Source organism: Sceloporus occidentalis, unplaced genomic scaffold (assembly GCF_023333645.1).
Source record: "Sceloporus occidentalis isolate IW3139 unplaced genomic scaffold, rSceOcc1.0.p SCAF_3, whole genome shotgun sequence".
Taxonomy (NCBI): Eukaryota; Metazoa; Chordata; class Lepidosauria; order Squamata; family Phrynosomatidae; genus Sceloporus; species Sceloporus occidentalis.
In genome coordinates this window covers 100,372,619-100,389,212 of record NW_028316983.1, presented here as the reverse complement: position 1 = coordinate 100,389,212, position 16,594 = coordinate 100,372,619, and the positions used below count along the sequence as shown (strand labels likewise).

The 16,594-nt window shown below is 41.6% G+C and overlaps 1 protein-coding gene across 8 annotated transcripts in view; it reads left to right on the top strand.

Moving 5' to 3' along the window:
* The window catches only part of LOC149316480 (ecotropic viral integration site 5 protein homolog), an 87,504-nt gene that overhangs the window by 11,110 nt on the left and 59,800 nt on the right, over positions 1–16,594 (top strand). For 6 of the 8 annotated variants that reach the window (XM_089515627.1, XM_089515628.1, XM_089515630.1 and 3 more), the window contains one exon: positions 15,541–15,758. In XM_089515627.1, coding sequence (XP_089371753.1) covers positions 15,610–15,758 — 149 coding nt within the window. In that variant the 5' untranslated portion in view covers positions 15,541–15,609. Of the gene's footprint in view, positions 1–10,979; positions 10,995–15,540; positions 15,759–16,594 lie in introns of those variants that run through there. The other 2 variants (XM_089515633.1, XM_089515631.1) reach the window with 1 other exon arrangement.

Below are 16,594 nucleotides of genomic sequence, written 5' to 3'. Positions count from 1 at the left end.
TTATACAGTATTTTAATAATTTGGTGCATGAAACAAAGTTTATGTGCATGAACTACCAGAAAACAAAGGTGTCACTAGCTCAATCATCCATGAGAAATGTTTTGATTTTTGGAATATTTCAGATTTTGAAATTCCAGATAAGCGCTATTCAACCTGTGGTTTCTTTGCAAGAAAATAACCAACATAACTGTGGTAAATTGGTTGGAACCATTTTTGTCAGAAACCTGGAGGTACTGAATTAAATCGTTAGTCCCCACTAGAGTAGAACCACTGAATCATTTGAATTTACTTATATGTTGACTAAATGGTCTACTCTAGTTGGGACTAACCAACAGTATTGTGGCCATTGTTTACAAGTCTTCAATTGATATTATATACTGGAGTGGTTCTACTTAGTTCTACTTCCATGTGAATCTAGTGAGAAAACATATCTCTGGAGAAATAAAATGCCCCACTGCCTGGATGAAGATTAAAATACTGTCATCGTTCATAAATTGTTATGTCATTTTGAATTTTGTGTTCTGAAGGTTTTCTTTGTACAGGTGCAGGAAACATTGATTTATCTATTTTAAATTATCTGGGTCTTTATTTAACAGTTTTAACCTTAATCCTGTCTGTTTTTAATAGGCTTCTGTACTATTGTTTCTTCTGTCTGGTATGAAATTTGAGCATGTGATATGATTTCTAATACAGACTGTTTTCTTCTAAACTAAAATGTTAAGCTTGCATAAGAATAGTGTCATCTTACTGGGGAATAGAGAAAATGCTGACTTCCTGTAAAAGTGTTTTGTCTTTTTTTAAAAACAAAAAAAGGCTTCTGTCAGCTGTTCTTAGATTTGTCACTAACTCCTAAGTTATCCAAGGACAGCTTTCCAGGAAGATTAGTTTGCTTGTGGAAGGAGTCCACGTTTCCTGAAAATTCATCCCAGAACAGCTTGTGGCAACTTCTATATGAGAATAAATTTGGCTAAAGTAGGTCTGTCAGTCAAGTCAATCTGAGGGCTATTCCTTCATTTTTACTAACTCAAGAAGTCACCTCATAGTCTTAATAACAGGATAGCATTTTGATACAATTTTAACTTGATGATTGTTTTTAAAAAAGCTATTCTCATTTCTCTCTCTGTCCACTTCCAGGTATGTTCTACAGTCAGCCTTCCCTATCCACAGATTCTTTATCCATGAGTTCAAGCATCCACAGCTTCAAAATATTAAAAAAAAATCAATTCCAAAAAGCAAAAATTGACTTTGCCATTTTGGATAAAGGGAACCAATTTACTGTCCCATTGCATCCACAGATTTTGGTATCCCCGGGGGTTCCTAGTACCAAACCCCAGCAGATACCAAGGGCCCACTGTATTTGAGCCATTTTCTCTTCCCTCTTTCTTCTCTTTATATTGCAGTCTCTCTTATTTTAATTCCTATTTCTATGGCCTGTTACAGACTGCCAAAATAAAGCTGCTTCGGGTCTCTTTGGAGGTATGATATTTAAATGATGCATGCAATCCTAAGAATCCGAAAGCTGCACCAAAGCTGCCCTCCAGTGCTTGGGAATGGAGTGTGGCTTTGGCGTGACCTCCGAACTCTTAGGACCCATGCATCATTTAAATAGCATACCTCCAAAGAGACCCGAAGCAGCTTTATTTTGGCAGTCTGTAACAGGCCTATGTCCCCATTTTTATTTCTCCTGCTTGTCATCTTTTAAAATCTCTTTCTCCCATTTCTTCTGCTTCTCACGAAGCACACACAGTTTTCCTTCTCCCTGTGATTTGTACAACAAAAGGATTCTCAGATGTTAATGTGCTATGCAACATATGTGAAAACCAGTGCCAACTCCACAACATACTTCCGAATCTCTGGGGAGGAAGAGTATGTGTATTCACCCACCTTGTTCCCACTCCCAATAGATACGTTGGGGGGCTAGTTGTATGTGTGGGAAAGAGTTGCAAACAAGAGGAATGTGGAATTCTCCCATGAACAAGCAAGTGGAATGGGCAGAGAATGTAATCTTACTTTGTGCAGGTCTGTTGTGAAAAGATGATAGTGTGGCAGGCCTGACCTTGAGAGGAAAAACAATTCTTGCTGTAGTTGAACGGGGTTTGTTCACTGTGTTAAGAGTGTTATCTAAGATACTGTAATTCACTCCACAGAGGCTAGAAGACACAGTAAAGGACAAACTGTACATTACACTGCCATGAGATTTATAGCTGATTTGACCCACCCCTCCCCTTTTCTTTTCTTTTTTAACTGAATATAGTTAGTTAGGGGGCTGATAACTCAACTGAAGATATTTTACCCCTTAGCTTTATTTGTTACATGCTTGCAAGTCAACTCCATCTCATGGTGACTCTATCCTAAAGTTTCCTTGTCACAATTTATTCAGGAGAAGTCTGCCAATGCCTTCCTCTAAGGCTGAGAGTGTGAGTTGCCCAGTGGATTCCATCCCTGGTCTCCCAGAATCCTAGTCAAACACTCAAACAACTGTACCATGCTTACACCATTTTCTTATTCTTATCTGCTGTACACAAGTTGTTGTCAAATGGGTCCATGCGTGTAAGTATCATCCCCCTCACCTTTCTTTTTGTGCAATAGACAGTAGCTGGGGGAGAGGAGGATTGAGAAAATGATACCTGAATGAAAGGTTACACACACATCCTTCCATGTTGTTCTGGTTTTCAAAGAAGCACTTCCTTCTACTGCATACAGGTGTCCTCAGCTAAATGCATACAAACCCAGGCACAGGGAAGTTGGTTGTGGATTTCCCATCATAAAATGTATTCTGTCTTTACGATAGCTCAGTATTTGTTTCCTTATTGCTGCAAACTAATGTAGTTGTTAAATTTAGGTAAAGGTTTACTTGTATTTTGTCACTGTTTTCTGATTTCTCATGAATAATGGCTGGGGTTTTGATCCATGCTAGAGAAACTCCTTGTAGTGTTGTATTCTCCTTGACCCAATTTCTGTGCCTTCTATGTATAGTTTACATTTTACTCGTGGATTGCATTGCACACACAAACAGTGACCAAAACATTACTGGAGAGAAGATGTAGTACATAAAGGCAGAATCTACATGACAGTATGGTCTGGCCTCTCCTGAACCTGCTTCAATTTATTTTTGATCCAGGTCAGCAGCTGCTGTATCACTAGTGTTTTCAGACTGACTTGAACTGGCCTTGTGAGTCCCATGCAGGTGTAAATTCAGAGTGGGGAGCATGTCAGCAATGAGCATACAGAACTCTCATTATCATGCAATTCACTGTTGTCTATAACACTGTTGGCTATCACAGCAAGGATCTTTCCCAAGGCAGCCAGCTGCCATTCCTTTCAGCCACTCTAGCCAGTGGTGAGGAATGCTCGAAATTGTTGTTTAACAAAACCAGAAGCACATTATCACCCCTGAATTAAAACTGCTGCACGTCACCAAAAACTAAGCATACTGAAGCCTCTAATGCCAGAACTACAGGGCTGGCATCCTACTGGTGACACATGCAGTGACTTCTTGGTGGCATAAGGATATATTCAGTTGTCCCTTGTAGGTTGTCCATCCCAGATCCTAAGGCAACTGTTAGGCCCTGTAGTAGTTTACTAGCTGGGAGGAAGAGTGGTGACTCAGGTGAGCAAGAAGTGGTCTGTCTTTGCTACAACTGAGGGCCTCTACAGACAGATGGCCTGCAGCCGCCCCTCTTTTTCTTGGATCATGACAGCGATCTGGCCTCCCCAGGATGCAAAAAGAAGCCACCGTTAGCTGGCTTATTCTTGTGCCCCGGAAAGGATGTCATAGGCGCACCAGCGCACCATGATGGCAGCCCTTCCGTCCAGTGCTGTTTGGGCGTTGTGCCGCCCGTGCTTCATCATGGCGCATGCCATATGGACAGGTGTGTGCCATGATGGTGGCCTGGCATTGGAGGTTGGGCTTGGACCATGTGAATACTCAGTCCTACTGCAGCCCTACTGTGCATGCAGGCTGGCATAAACTGCCGGTTTGTCAGGCCTCTCAGAAGAAGACAAAAAAGGTTGCTCTTTCAAATGGACCTGTTTTTCTTCTCCCTACACATGAGATGGCCAGTATCTTGGTCACTTGAGTTGCCCCCATCCCAGTTTGACAGAGCGAGATAGGTGTAGAGATGCATGTTTGGAGCACTGCATTCCACAAATGTAATGCAAAATCTCAGCTCATATGTATATATAGAATTAGAATTAAAAAGAAAATATTTTTCAGTGAAAAATTCATGCCCATTTCTGCAAAGGAGCTTTCCCTTTCTTTGCTTTCTACTCCAACATCTTTTGATAAGTCCAGAGCCTTTGCAGTTGAAAACGGACATCAGTAGTACTGCTGATATCTTCTTTCTTGTTCTCTTGCACACCATCACACATTGGCATAGGTTATCTGTTTTCAAAACAGTAATGCAAGGTCAGTCCATTAACAACTCAAACCTGTCCAGGACAAGTGATGGAAGCTTATACTATATAAGGCCTGCCTCAAGTCTCCAAAGAGGATGTTTCTCATGAGAGTCCTTGGCTCCCATTAGATTGTTAACCTTACAGGAAAATCTTGTGATGCCATGCCAGCAAACATCCTGAAATAACAAATAATGCCAATGCAACTCACAACAGACATATCACTCCCCCAGCATTTGGTACCATTGAAAGTATGGCTGGTGCTCACTTTTCTTGTGCACATCATAAAGAGGCAATTTGGAGCTACTTGTATCACAAAGATTTGGGATGAGAATTTTGACCTTTAAATATGGAACGTTGTACGAAAGAGGACAGCTGACAACCATAAAATGCACATACGCCACATCTAATTTTCTCAGAAATATGTATGGGTTTAATTCAGGCAAAGCTTTGGTCCTGGACCAAGGTGATTTTAATACTAAAATCTCTCTTGACAACTCTAAGTTGGGGAAGGAATCACATGGCTAACGGACCACATGCACTCCGACTCATTTTTGCAGGCCCTGGACAGCTTCTGTGACACCTCACACCTCTGAAAATGAATGGTAGATGAGAAAATAAGAAGAATTGCTCCTAGAAATTGCTGGAGTATCTGTTCTTCTTTAGAAACAAAGTACATCACATCTGCCTTTGGTCCTCTGTAACCTAAAGCAAACCTTGGTGGTGTCTCTGTTTTTATTGTTACCCTGCTCAACCTGATCATTCAGGAAAAGGGATGTAAATGTGAGTTGATCTGTAGATAATGGCAAACAATAAATATGCCGTGTAAACTGAATTCTCAATTAAAAAGTTACCATTGATAAAATCTCAATATCCTAGCTGTTAATCTTTTATTACATGGTACATGTATCTGGCATTTTTACTAAATGTTAAGCTTAATATTGAAGACGAGCAAAGCCCAGCCACATGCAAACACAAGCTATTTATGCAGCTCTTGACCTCCTAGACTAGTTGGCCTTCCTTTTCGTGGTCAAGCCTTCAGCATTCCACCATTGAAATAGGTTGCCGGGCCTTCCTGCACTGTTTAACTGTTTTAACATTTTAGTCCCATTACCTTCAAAGGAATAACTAGAGGGAATGGAGAGCGGGCATTCTCAGTTGCTTCTCCCAGGCTCTTGAATGATGATCTCTTTGTTATCCTTCTCTAGGTTGATGATGATGATGATTGCAGGCATTTTGGAACCAACTGTTTATACGAAAAGGGCTTTTGATAGTGGAGCAGGGGATTTTTGCCTTTTATAATGGATATGTTTCCAATTGTTCTTAATTTGATTAATTGATCCCTGCACTTCTGGTTTGGCTTTGGCATTTTTGGCAGCCTATACAACCCACCATTCTGATGTCTCAAGAGTATAATATTGCCCCTTGGAGTCAGTGCAATTGGTTATTCTTGCTTTGTAGCCCATCTAGTTTAAATGGCCTTCAAGTACTGAATATAACAGTTGTAAAGAGAAACAACACTTATTGCAAGTACATTTCTTATCAGTGCACTGACACATTCCCTAAGCAGTTTACAGTGTTAATGCTAATTGCCCCCAATAAGCTGGATACTCATTTTAGTGACCTCGGAAGGATGCAAGGCTAAGTCGACCCTGAGCCCCTGGCTGGAATTGAACTCACATCCTTGTGGTTTGTGAGTGAGTGGTTGCAGTACAGGCATTTAACCACCATGCCACAACAGCTTGTGTTGACCAGCTGAATAGGGGAAGGAATAACTGGAATCTTCATGTTTTTAACAAGTCATCCAGAATATTTAGGGTATTCAGACTCCTGTAATTTTCTACTAAGACACTCTGACCACCTTTGTTGTTGTAAGTTGTATGTATGTTGTTGAATATTTTTGTTTCTGCCTTATGGTGACCTTAAGGTGACCCTATCATGGGGTTTTCTGGGGGTGAGAATATGTGACTTCCCCAAGGTCACCCAGTGGGTTTTATGGCTGAGCAAGGAATCAAACTCTGGTCTCCAGGGTCATAGTCCAGAGCTCAAACCACTACACCATGCTGCCTCTCTCTGAACACTTTTAGCTTGTTTCTTTAAATTACATCTGTAATCCTTGTTCTTCTTAAATGGAAAACTGGTTGCTACTGTATATTAAAATTGCCTGTTCGTCTTGTAATGCAGTAAAATGATCTGTTTCATATTTTTTTGCATTTTTCCCTTTCATAGTCTTAATGCGAAAACCTCTATTATGGGAGGTTTTTCCTGGCAAGATTTATTCAGAGGAGGCTTGCCATTGCCTTCCTCCGATTTCAGCCCTGGTCTTGTCCTAGACTGAAACCGCTATACCATCCTAGCTCTCAGCAAAATCTTACACCAAAAATGCACACCTTTTACTATTATAAAATAAACTGGTTAAGAATTTAACTGCAGGGATGTAACTGTTATTCCATTTTATGGGACATGAGGACATGAAGTCTCTGTAGGTTACTGATACCTGTAGCAGAATGCAAGTTTTGTCCAGTGGATTTTCAGACTGGTATATTTTGTTACGATTTGATTAATGTGTTTGTGCCTAGAACTGAAAGGATTTGCCACTGCCAAACCTCAGAAATATGGAAGGATTAGTATAAAGTGAAGTTGTAGTGTTAGGTCAGATTCTGTGGAGTACCACCTGAAGGCCATGAAGCCTGGAAGGAAGGGGAGATCATTTTTAAGGCTAGCCTTGGTTTAGGTGGCTGCTCCATTAACTGTTATATCTAGAGCTGTGTTCATGATGGCATTTCAGACTGCATCAGGGAGTGAAGAGTGGACTTTACTGTCAGTTATCAAGGTGCTTCTTTCATCTCTGTTTGTGGCAGTCTTATTCTTAATCATAGCTTAGTAGCAAATACGTAAAGGTTTTCTAGGTGCTTTGAGAAGAATCTGCAGAAAAACTCTTCTTAGAACTCCTTGAAATACTTTTTACCATTATCTGACTTTACTGCTTCACCTGCTGGGAAATCCATATGTTGCTTTTACCCGTAAGACTTGCTTCTTCTCCTTTATATCTTCTCAGTTCAGCTGTCTCAGCTTGGATCAAATACATTCACTCTAAATTTTGGTATAAAAGCAGTGAATTTTAATGTGTGGATTCCATTAACCTCATTAAGTCATGAGAAGATCTATCGTATGTCAGATTTAATAGTAAGCAAAAGTACAAGAATTTGAAGTCCCGTTGTTTCCTTTTACATCTCAGGGAAAGCAAGAAATATATAATACCCAGAAAAGTGCATGCATATTTTTCCCCAGAATATATTTGTTTTCAAAGCCAGCATGGCTTGAACGTTAAGAGTACAACTCTGCAAACCAGGGTTCAGATCCCTACTCAAGTCAGGGAAACCCACGAGGGCTTCTGTCACACTGCAGAATTAATGCAGTTTGACACCACTTTAACTGCTGTGCTCCATCCTGTGGAATCCTGGGATTGACAGTTTGTTGTGGCAACAGAGCTCTCTGACAGAATATCTCACAAAACTAAAAATCCAGAATTCCATAACATTGAGCTATGCCTATTAAACTGATGTTAAACTGCATTAATTCTGTGGTGTAGATGCAACCTAGGTGACCTCAGGCATGTCACACTATCTCAGCCTCAGAGAAAGGAAAAAGCAAGCCCCCTCTTTTGAAGAAAACCCTGTGATACATCTGCTGCTGCTGCTGCTGTTGTTGTTTCCAACCCTAAGGTGAATCTATCATAGGGTTTGCTTGGCAAGATCTGTTCAGAGGAGGTTTGCCACTGCCTTCCCCTGAGGCTGAGAGCATGTGACTTGCCCAAGGCCACTGAGGGGGTTTCATGGCTAAAATGAGGATTGAAATCTGATCACCAGAGTTGTGGGCCAACACTCAAACCACTATGCCATGCTGGGCTCCATAAATCAGAAATGACTTGAAGGCACAAAACAGCAATGTGTTTTCTAATTCAGACTTTTTGGAGGGCATCCATTAAAATTTGTCTGTTTTTCAGAAATAATCAAAATATTCTGAAGGGACATGTGTGTTATTGTGTAAACAAATTGCTAGAACAATTGATAAGATCAGTGCTAGCAGTGCTTTCAGGGGGAAAAGCAGCCTAGAACAGAGATGTTTGATGAAAGGCTTCTTCAAAGGTCTACCCGCATTGTAGGTGCCATGCATGGATCATTTGGTGGGAGGGCTACTGAAAAGCCCTTTTTCTTATGCTTTAGAAAGCTCTGTATTTTGTTGATAAGTACTTGGCAAAAGAACAGACTGGGTTCTTTCAGCCTGTTCAGTAGTTTTACAGTCATAAGGTGGATTTAACAGTCTTGTAACTGCTGAGGATTCATGTTTATGGGGTTGCTAGTGATCAAATGTGACTCCAAAAAGCCTACCTTTTCAGCCTGTTTTGTCCCAACTAAAAGATTTGCTGAGATGCTGCATATTGAGGCATTAAGAAATGCTGTCTGTAGGTTTCTTCCATTGGTAGGATGCTGTGAGACAAGCAGTTGCAACAGGACCACAAGGCATTTCTCTAGGTACCTACTCTCAATGCACTCTGTGACCAAGAGAGTGCTGCAGATGTCATTTCCCTAGGGATGCCATAACCCGGCGGCCCCCGTGACAATCACGCTTTTGGGGGGCCCCTCACGGTCACGGCCCGGTTTGGGGGCCCCCCACGTCTTGTTCCCGGTTCGGGGTCCGCTCCTCCGCGCAAGGCTGTGCGCCACTCTCCCCACCTGGCGCACTGGCGTAGCCTAGAGAGCAGCTCTTTAAAACATCTGCCACTCAGAGCTATTATATACCGAGTGAGCCCACTTGGTATATATACCCTCAGGAAGCCTTACTTTCCAGGTTACAGTGAGAAAAGAAAAAAAGGCCATAAATCGTTCATGTTGTCTGGGAGTTTAATTGCCTCATCTTTTAAATGTAAACCGCGTCAGTATTCTTGTAATTCTTTATCACAGTATCGTTTTTGAGGCCCTAAACACCTTTAATTGTAATATGCAAATTTATCCCGAAGCTGACCAATGGGAAAGAAGCAATCAGCCCTCCGCTTGGGTTGGTTTTCAATGGCTTGGTAAAGGAAGAGCTTTTGTCTTGCTTGTAAATAGGAAGGGCTTTGGGGTAGCAAAGGCTGCAGAAATAGTTTGACCCCCCCTTAAACATCCATGGCTCAGTGCTATAGGATTCTGGGAAGTGTAGTTTCTTGTGGCACCAGAGCTCTTTTGACAAAAGGAGCCTGAATAATCCACAGAGGAGGCGTGTTGCCTGGGGGCTGCGGTGGAAGAGAGGAGGCTGCTCCGGATGGTCCTGGCACTTCCCTTGGCTCCCTCCCTCCCTCCCTCCGCCTCCTCCTCCTCCTCCTCTCGGAGCAGCCCCACAGCCAAGCTCATTCACACTCCCAGGCTTTTCTCTCCCCCCCCCCCCTGCACTTTGAGACCCCTTTAACTGCCAAAGCTCAATGCTCTGGAATTCTGGTGTCTGAGGCATTTGGCCTTCTCTGTCAGAGAGCTCTGGTGCCACAATAGACTACAATTCCCAGGATTCCCCAGCACTGAGCAGTCTCAAACTCGACCATTTCCTCAGTGTGGATGCACCTGGGGAGGAATTCTGGGCACTGCAGTTCAACTACGTTTGGAGAGTTATGGGACTCCCTGTCAGAGATAGCTCTGGGGCCACAGTGTACTACAATTCCCAGCATTCCCCAGCACTAACCCAGGACAGTTAAGTCACTCTCAAACTGGATTATTTCCTCAGTGTGGATGCAGCTTTGGTGAGGAACTCTGGGCATTTCAGCCCAGCATTGTTTTATTTCTGCAGTGTATTTTGGACCAGAGACAAGGTGACCAGGCATCCTCCTCCTTTTCCAGGACATGTCCTCCATTTGGATCATGGCTAAGAAGCATGGATTTATAATTACATGGGTGTTTTTAGCTTTTATTTTTGGCCATGTCCTACATTTTTTTGCTTGGGTGCCCTACATTTTGGGGTGAGGGCATTGGTCACCTTGGTCAGATAGCTTTCCAGGGGTTTAACTGCCATTCTGCTGTGGTGCTGGAACAGACCACCATTCCCAGAATTCCATAGCATTCAGCTGAGGCAGTTAAAGTGGTCTCAAACCAGATGATTTCTCCAGTGTAGATGCAGCCCAAGCCTTTTGCCTCTCTTATGTCTGAGATTTCAAAGCCCAGCCCTGGCACCACAACAAACTACAAATCCCAGGATTCCATAGGATGGAGTGATGAGAGTGAAAGCAGTGTGCAGCAGCCTAAGTTTGCTTAATGCAGTTCTTAACATGGTGCACCTCTTGCCTACAGAGTCTCCCAGGCCCCAGCGGGGCCCTAGAGTCCTCGAGGGGCTTGGGAGAGGCTGTCTCCCAGGCCCAGCGAGGCCTTGGAGAAGGTTTAAAAATGTAGGACCTTTTTTTTGGTTAATTTCCTGGCCAGGAAATTTTTTTAAAAAATGTCCTACATTTTAAGCTTTGTCCTACATTTTTTCCCAGTTTTGAGGTCCCCCGGGATGGCAACCCTACATTTCCCAGAACCCCAATCTGCAGCACCTCAGAAGCACTTCGGTTGTGCCACTGCCATGCTGCAAAGGTTGGTTTTGGGGATTGTCAGACAGAGCCCCATCATCATAGTTACGTCTGACTCTTGGGCATGGCCCTTAAGCTGTATATTATGTAACATGTTACTTACTACAGAAAGTTACCTAAATTATTAAATAGTGTCACCAACTGCATGAAGGAAACATAGTAAACATATCATGGATTCTTTATCCACAGATTCATCAATCAACGGCTTGAAAATATTCCGAAAAGATATACATTTCAAAAAAGCAAACTTTGATTTTGCTATTTTGTATAAGGGACATCATTTTACTCTGCTATTGTATTTAATGGGACTTAAGCACCTATGGATTTTGGTATCTACAGAGGGTCCTGGTACCAAACTGCAGTGGATACCAGAGGCCCACTGTATTACTCTAGTTATAAGCTAGCATGCTTTAGTAATCACGTTTATATCATTGTTTGGGAAATGGCATGAAAAAGTATAAAAGGGAAGCTCTATTTTTAAACAGCCCATTTTAATTTGCCGATTCAAATTGTTTTAAATTACCTTGACTTAAATAAGTCTACCATGGGGGGGGGGGGGGGGGACAAACACTCCTTACAAAGTAGGGTACTAATTTAATTCCAATATTTCCTGGTGGTTGGAATGCATGCGACAAAGCTTTCCATACCAGAGTCCCATCTTACACAGTTGCGCAGACCTTAGATGACAGGCTTGTACTTGCCTTTCTTCATCTGTAAGCATTCCATTTTACCATGTAAAATCTTGAGTGAAATAATGGGGCTGCTAACTTCATTGACATCTGTGCTGTGATCACCATCTCAAGCAGGAGGTGAGGGGGCGGCTGTGTTTTACAACAAAAGGGATGTGTTGGTGTAGGGAGCTAAAGCAACTTATTTCCTGTGCTTTCTCATGGAAGGTATTTTTCTTTCAGTTGGCTCTGGTGCCAGAAGTATATCTCTGTGGCTGTGGAGAAAAGTGCTTGAATCAACAGAGCTGAAGATGGCTCATTTCCCCTTGACTTGCCGTGCCTACTATTTGCCCTACTTTATAAAGGAAACAGTGCTCTGTCTGATGGGCTGTCGGAGGATACTTTTCTATTTGAAGGGCTCTCCAGTCTAGTGTAGCCGAAGGTAGTCCTGAAGTTGGGGCCCAATTCACACTACACAATTATAGCACTGTTATTATACTTTAACTGTCATGGCTCTATCCCATGGAATCCTGGGATTTGCAGTGTAGTGAGGGGTGCTTAGAATTCTCAGCAAGAGCACTCTAGTATTTCACTACAAATTCCAAGATATCGTAGGATGGAAGCATGCCAGTTAATGTAGAATAATAGCACTATCATTGTGTAGTGATTGTGCCCTGGACAGCAGACATGTATGTCTCCTGATGAGATGAATGGCATTTCTCTTTAAGTTACAGTCATCATTTCTAAGTTTACATGTATCCGTTACCATGGGCAATACTACACCCTCTCCCTTGCCGCTGCATTTATTCTCTCTCTCTGTCTCTCTCTTGCTATTCTTTTTTCATATCCTTTTGCTTTTGGTTTGGGGACTTTAAAAGTAGACTTGTTTACTTCTCTTGCTTTCAGGTTTAGTCAAATTAGAGAAGCCATTACACAGACTTCTGGTATTGCTGAATTTCACTTTGGTAGAAGTAAGGCTTCTGAGAGCAAAAATTTTCTTTTGGGAACAGAAGGCAATTTCTGCCTTACACTTGGTTGCCCCTATTGTGCCCAGGAGAACAAATATGTTGGCTTGTGAAGGATCACCAGCAGGAAGAAATTTCTTGCATATAAAATACCTGTGGCAAATTTGATGATTGGCAAATCTGATTGGTCTCTGAAGTAGAAGCTATAGAGGCAAGAGGCACAGAGCACAGATGTAGCTTTCTACTTGAGCTCTCTCTAGCTCTCTCTAGGAAGCATTAAGGGCCCAATCTTCCCTGCTGTGGTGGCCAAATAATGTGAATAAGGAAGGAGATAACAGCTGCTTGTTATTGTTATGTGCCTTCAAATCATTTCTGAGTTATGGCAACCCCAAGGCAAACCTATCATGGGGGTTTCTTGGCAAGATTTGTTCAAAGGAGGTTTGCATTGCCTTCCCTTGAGGCTGAGAACGTGATTTGCCCAAGGTTACCAAGTGGGTTTCATGGCTGAGCTGGGAATTGGATCCTGGTCTCCAGAGTTATAGTTCAATGCTCAAAGCACTGCACCATGCTGGCAAAGGGAGAATGAGGACAGATTTCTATTTATTTATGTAGTCCTTAAAATACAAAGGACAGTACAGTATTAAGGTCCTTTTTGGAGTCACCATAACTCGGAAACGAAGGCATGCAACACCACATAGATACAATTTAATGTTATGTGTAATTAAACCCTTTCCAACTTAGTTACCCTCCCCAGATATAGAGATATTTGTCCCCTCATCTGTCTATTCTTCCCCGCCTATGTTTCTGCCTTTTTTTAAAGGTCTTTAATGTTTTTAATGTTTTTATACTATTACTGTTTAATTCTGTTTTAGTACTGGGAATGGGGGGGGGGCGGTAGGTCTAGGGTTTGATTTTATTTTATTTTTTAACTCCATTGTAATGTGATGTATTTTATTGTTGTAACCCGCCCGGATTCTTCGTGATTGAGCAGGCTAGAAATAAATCATTATTATTATTATTATTATTATTATTAAACCCTGAAGTGAGCAATGAATCTAGAGGCTTACAGGAACAAAGCCAGAGGAGCAGAACTCCTGAAGTGAAGCATCCATTTTTGCCTTAGCCTTTAGTCCTTGCCCTGCAAATAGTGTGCTTTTGAGTGTGCTGTCCACATGTTGAGATCTGTGTTTGAACACTATTAAAAACTTACCATACAATCTCTTTCCTTAATTGTACTCTTGTAAATAGGCGTTCACTCACATCTGGCAGAAAAATTGCCCCAAGTGAGCATGGGGGGAAACTATTGTAAATGTAAAGGCTAAAAACCTATGTATTTTTAGCACAGTATAAATGTATGTTAGAGTAATTTCACTGGATCCCACCGTTGTGCCCGGCTTTGAACTCACTCATTGCATGTTGGTCAATTAGCTTCCCAACCACCATGTCAGAGGTCAGACAGAAAGGGCTGTGTTGTGCTTATGGAAAGATTGGCTTTATGTGGGCCTGGATTTATGCAACCTCTGAGAAAGCATAATCACTTGTGCAACTGTCCCTATGCTAGCATAGTGCCCGAACAGAATTGAATACATAGTAGGACTGCTCCACTTTTTGTTTGCTATCTAGCTAATATGCTATGAATGGTTAATGGATACAGGTAGGTATGGGCTGGCTAGTAAAATCTGGCTGTGAAACTGGTAATGTTTGCAGACAGGGGTGTCACTATGGGGGTGCAGGGGATATATGCTGCAACAAGTGGGGATGACACTACTGCTCCCTAAATATCTGCCTTTTGGAAGAAATGGGCTGTGGTAGTCACCTGCATCCCTTTAAAATGCTGGTGTGAGTGAGGTAAGAGTCATTGGGAAGATAAAAGAGAGGCCCACGCTTTATAAAAAATAATTTTTTAATTTTAATTTTAATTAAAATATTTAAAATTATTATTTAAAATTTTTATTTTAAAATATCACATTTAACCATATTTTCACTGTAACTAAATGAAACAATGTATAATAATATACATTGTTGTGCATATAATATTGTGAATTAAAGGTATAATTATTTTTGACACAATGATTGCCATTACATTAAGTGATATGCAGTAATTATGATTTATGAGTCACATTATTGAAAAAAACATTAAGAATTCTGTATGGTGTAGTATGAGGGGAGGTCAGTTTGAGGGGTAACACCATGAGTTATCGCACCAGGTGAATCTGACCATAGTGATGCCACATCTTGCAGACATCATTTGAAAGTTTGACATAGCAGTTAATTTAAAATGAGTTTTCCAGAATCTATAAACTCTTTATTTTCTTTCTCTTAATGGTGTAGTTGTTATAGCTTGTCCAATGTGTATTGGAGAATCAGAAGATCTAAGAGAATTTCAGTTAGTTTGATCAAGTGGAGAATGCAAACTGCTCATATGCTTTTATTTGCAGTGGTAGAGAAAGAAAGTAGAGGAGGAAAACATAAATTGAGGAGACTCTAAAGGTAAAGGTAGTCTCTTGACATGAATGTCTAGTTATAACCAACTGTAGAGGGCAGTGCTCATCTCTGTTACTAAGCTGAAGAGCAAGCGTTGTCCGAAGGTGAATCCAGTGGTCATGTGGCCAGCATGACTGCACCAAACACTGTTGCCTTCCCTCCAAAGTGGTACCTATTCATCTACTTGCATTTGCATGCTTTTGAGCTGCTAGGTTGGCAGAAGCTGGGACTAGTGATGGGAGTTCACCCCATCACGCGGCACATGGGCCTCGAACTGCCAATCTTCAATCATCAGAATTGGTGTCTTAATCACTAAGCCACCGCATCCCTTTACTAAAACTGAAAATAACACCTTACTGGTATAATAGAGATATCAACATGAATACTTGTGATGTTGAACGACCCTTGCATGCTCTTTTTTCTTCTACCTCAGGTGGCGACAGACAAGGTTACAGGGAAGCTGAGTTCTACTCTCTCATGGGTGAAGAACACTGTCAGTCAAATGGCCAGCCAGGTGGCAAGTCCATCTGCTTCATTACACACTACATCCTCCTCTACCACACTCTCCACTCCAGCATTGTCTCCGTTGTCTCCAGCAGAATTGAGTCCCGATGACTTAGAGCTACTGGCCAAATTAGAAGAGCAAAATAAGTAGGTGGCAAGTTATCTTTGTCATTTAAGAATGAATGGGCAAGGAAAGAAATGGTTCATGGAACCAGAACATACTTTAGTATAGCCTGAAGTGCAGTTTCTATCAAAGCTTAAAAAGAGTCATTGGCATTTGTCAGTGTTCTGGAAGTATAAAGCCAGCTCCAGTGGTGTGTGTGTTTTGCAGCTGATTTGTCTGGCCATTGGTCATGGCGCATATAATTACTCGTGTTAGGTGATGATAAGCTCAGATTGGAGGTTGGCCAATTGCCTGGGGTGTAACAATTCTGTAAGACCCATCTGTTGCCAGGTGCGTGGGCCCTGACAGCCTGTGACACGTAGGATTGTGCTGGCGGGTGGCTCGGATTAAACAACAACAGGAGAACATTCTTGTGTTTTCTTGAAAAAGCAGAAATGGCTGTTTTCAACGCTGTGGAACATATCATTTCTTTTAAATCACTATGTTTCCATCTTATTTCAAAACCTTTGAGAAGTTGTCTTGAGTCCAAGGTACATTCCTGTCATTCTGGTTGAGTGTCATACTCCTCTGGAATCAAGCAGGCTGCAGTTATCTCTCATAACAAAAGCTTGTGACACTGAGAACGTAATAACTGTACCTGAAGGAGTATAGTGCAGTTTTTCTGCTTACTACTTTCTCTGTTCACTTAGAGTCAAATAGATCCTTTTATTAACTTGAAAATAAGATTGTTTTATTGTACATTTATTTCAATACAATTGATCTGACCAGTGTCTTTGGCTTGGCACAAGTAATGCTTTCTTTCAGAACGTTGTATTACATTGGATTTTGTACTGACATTGACAAGAAAGATTAATAATAG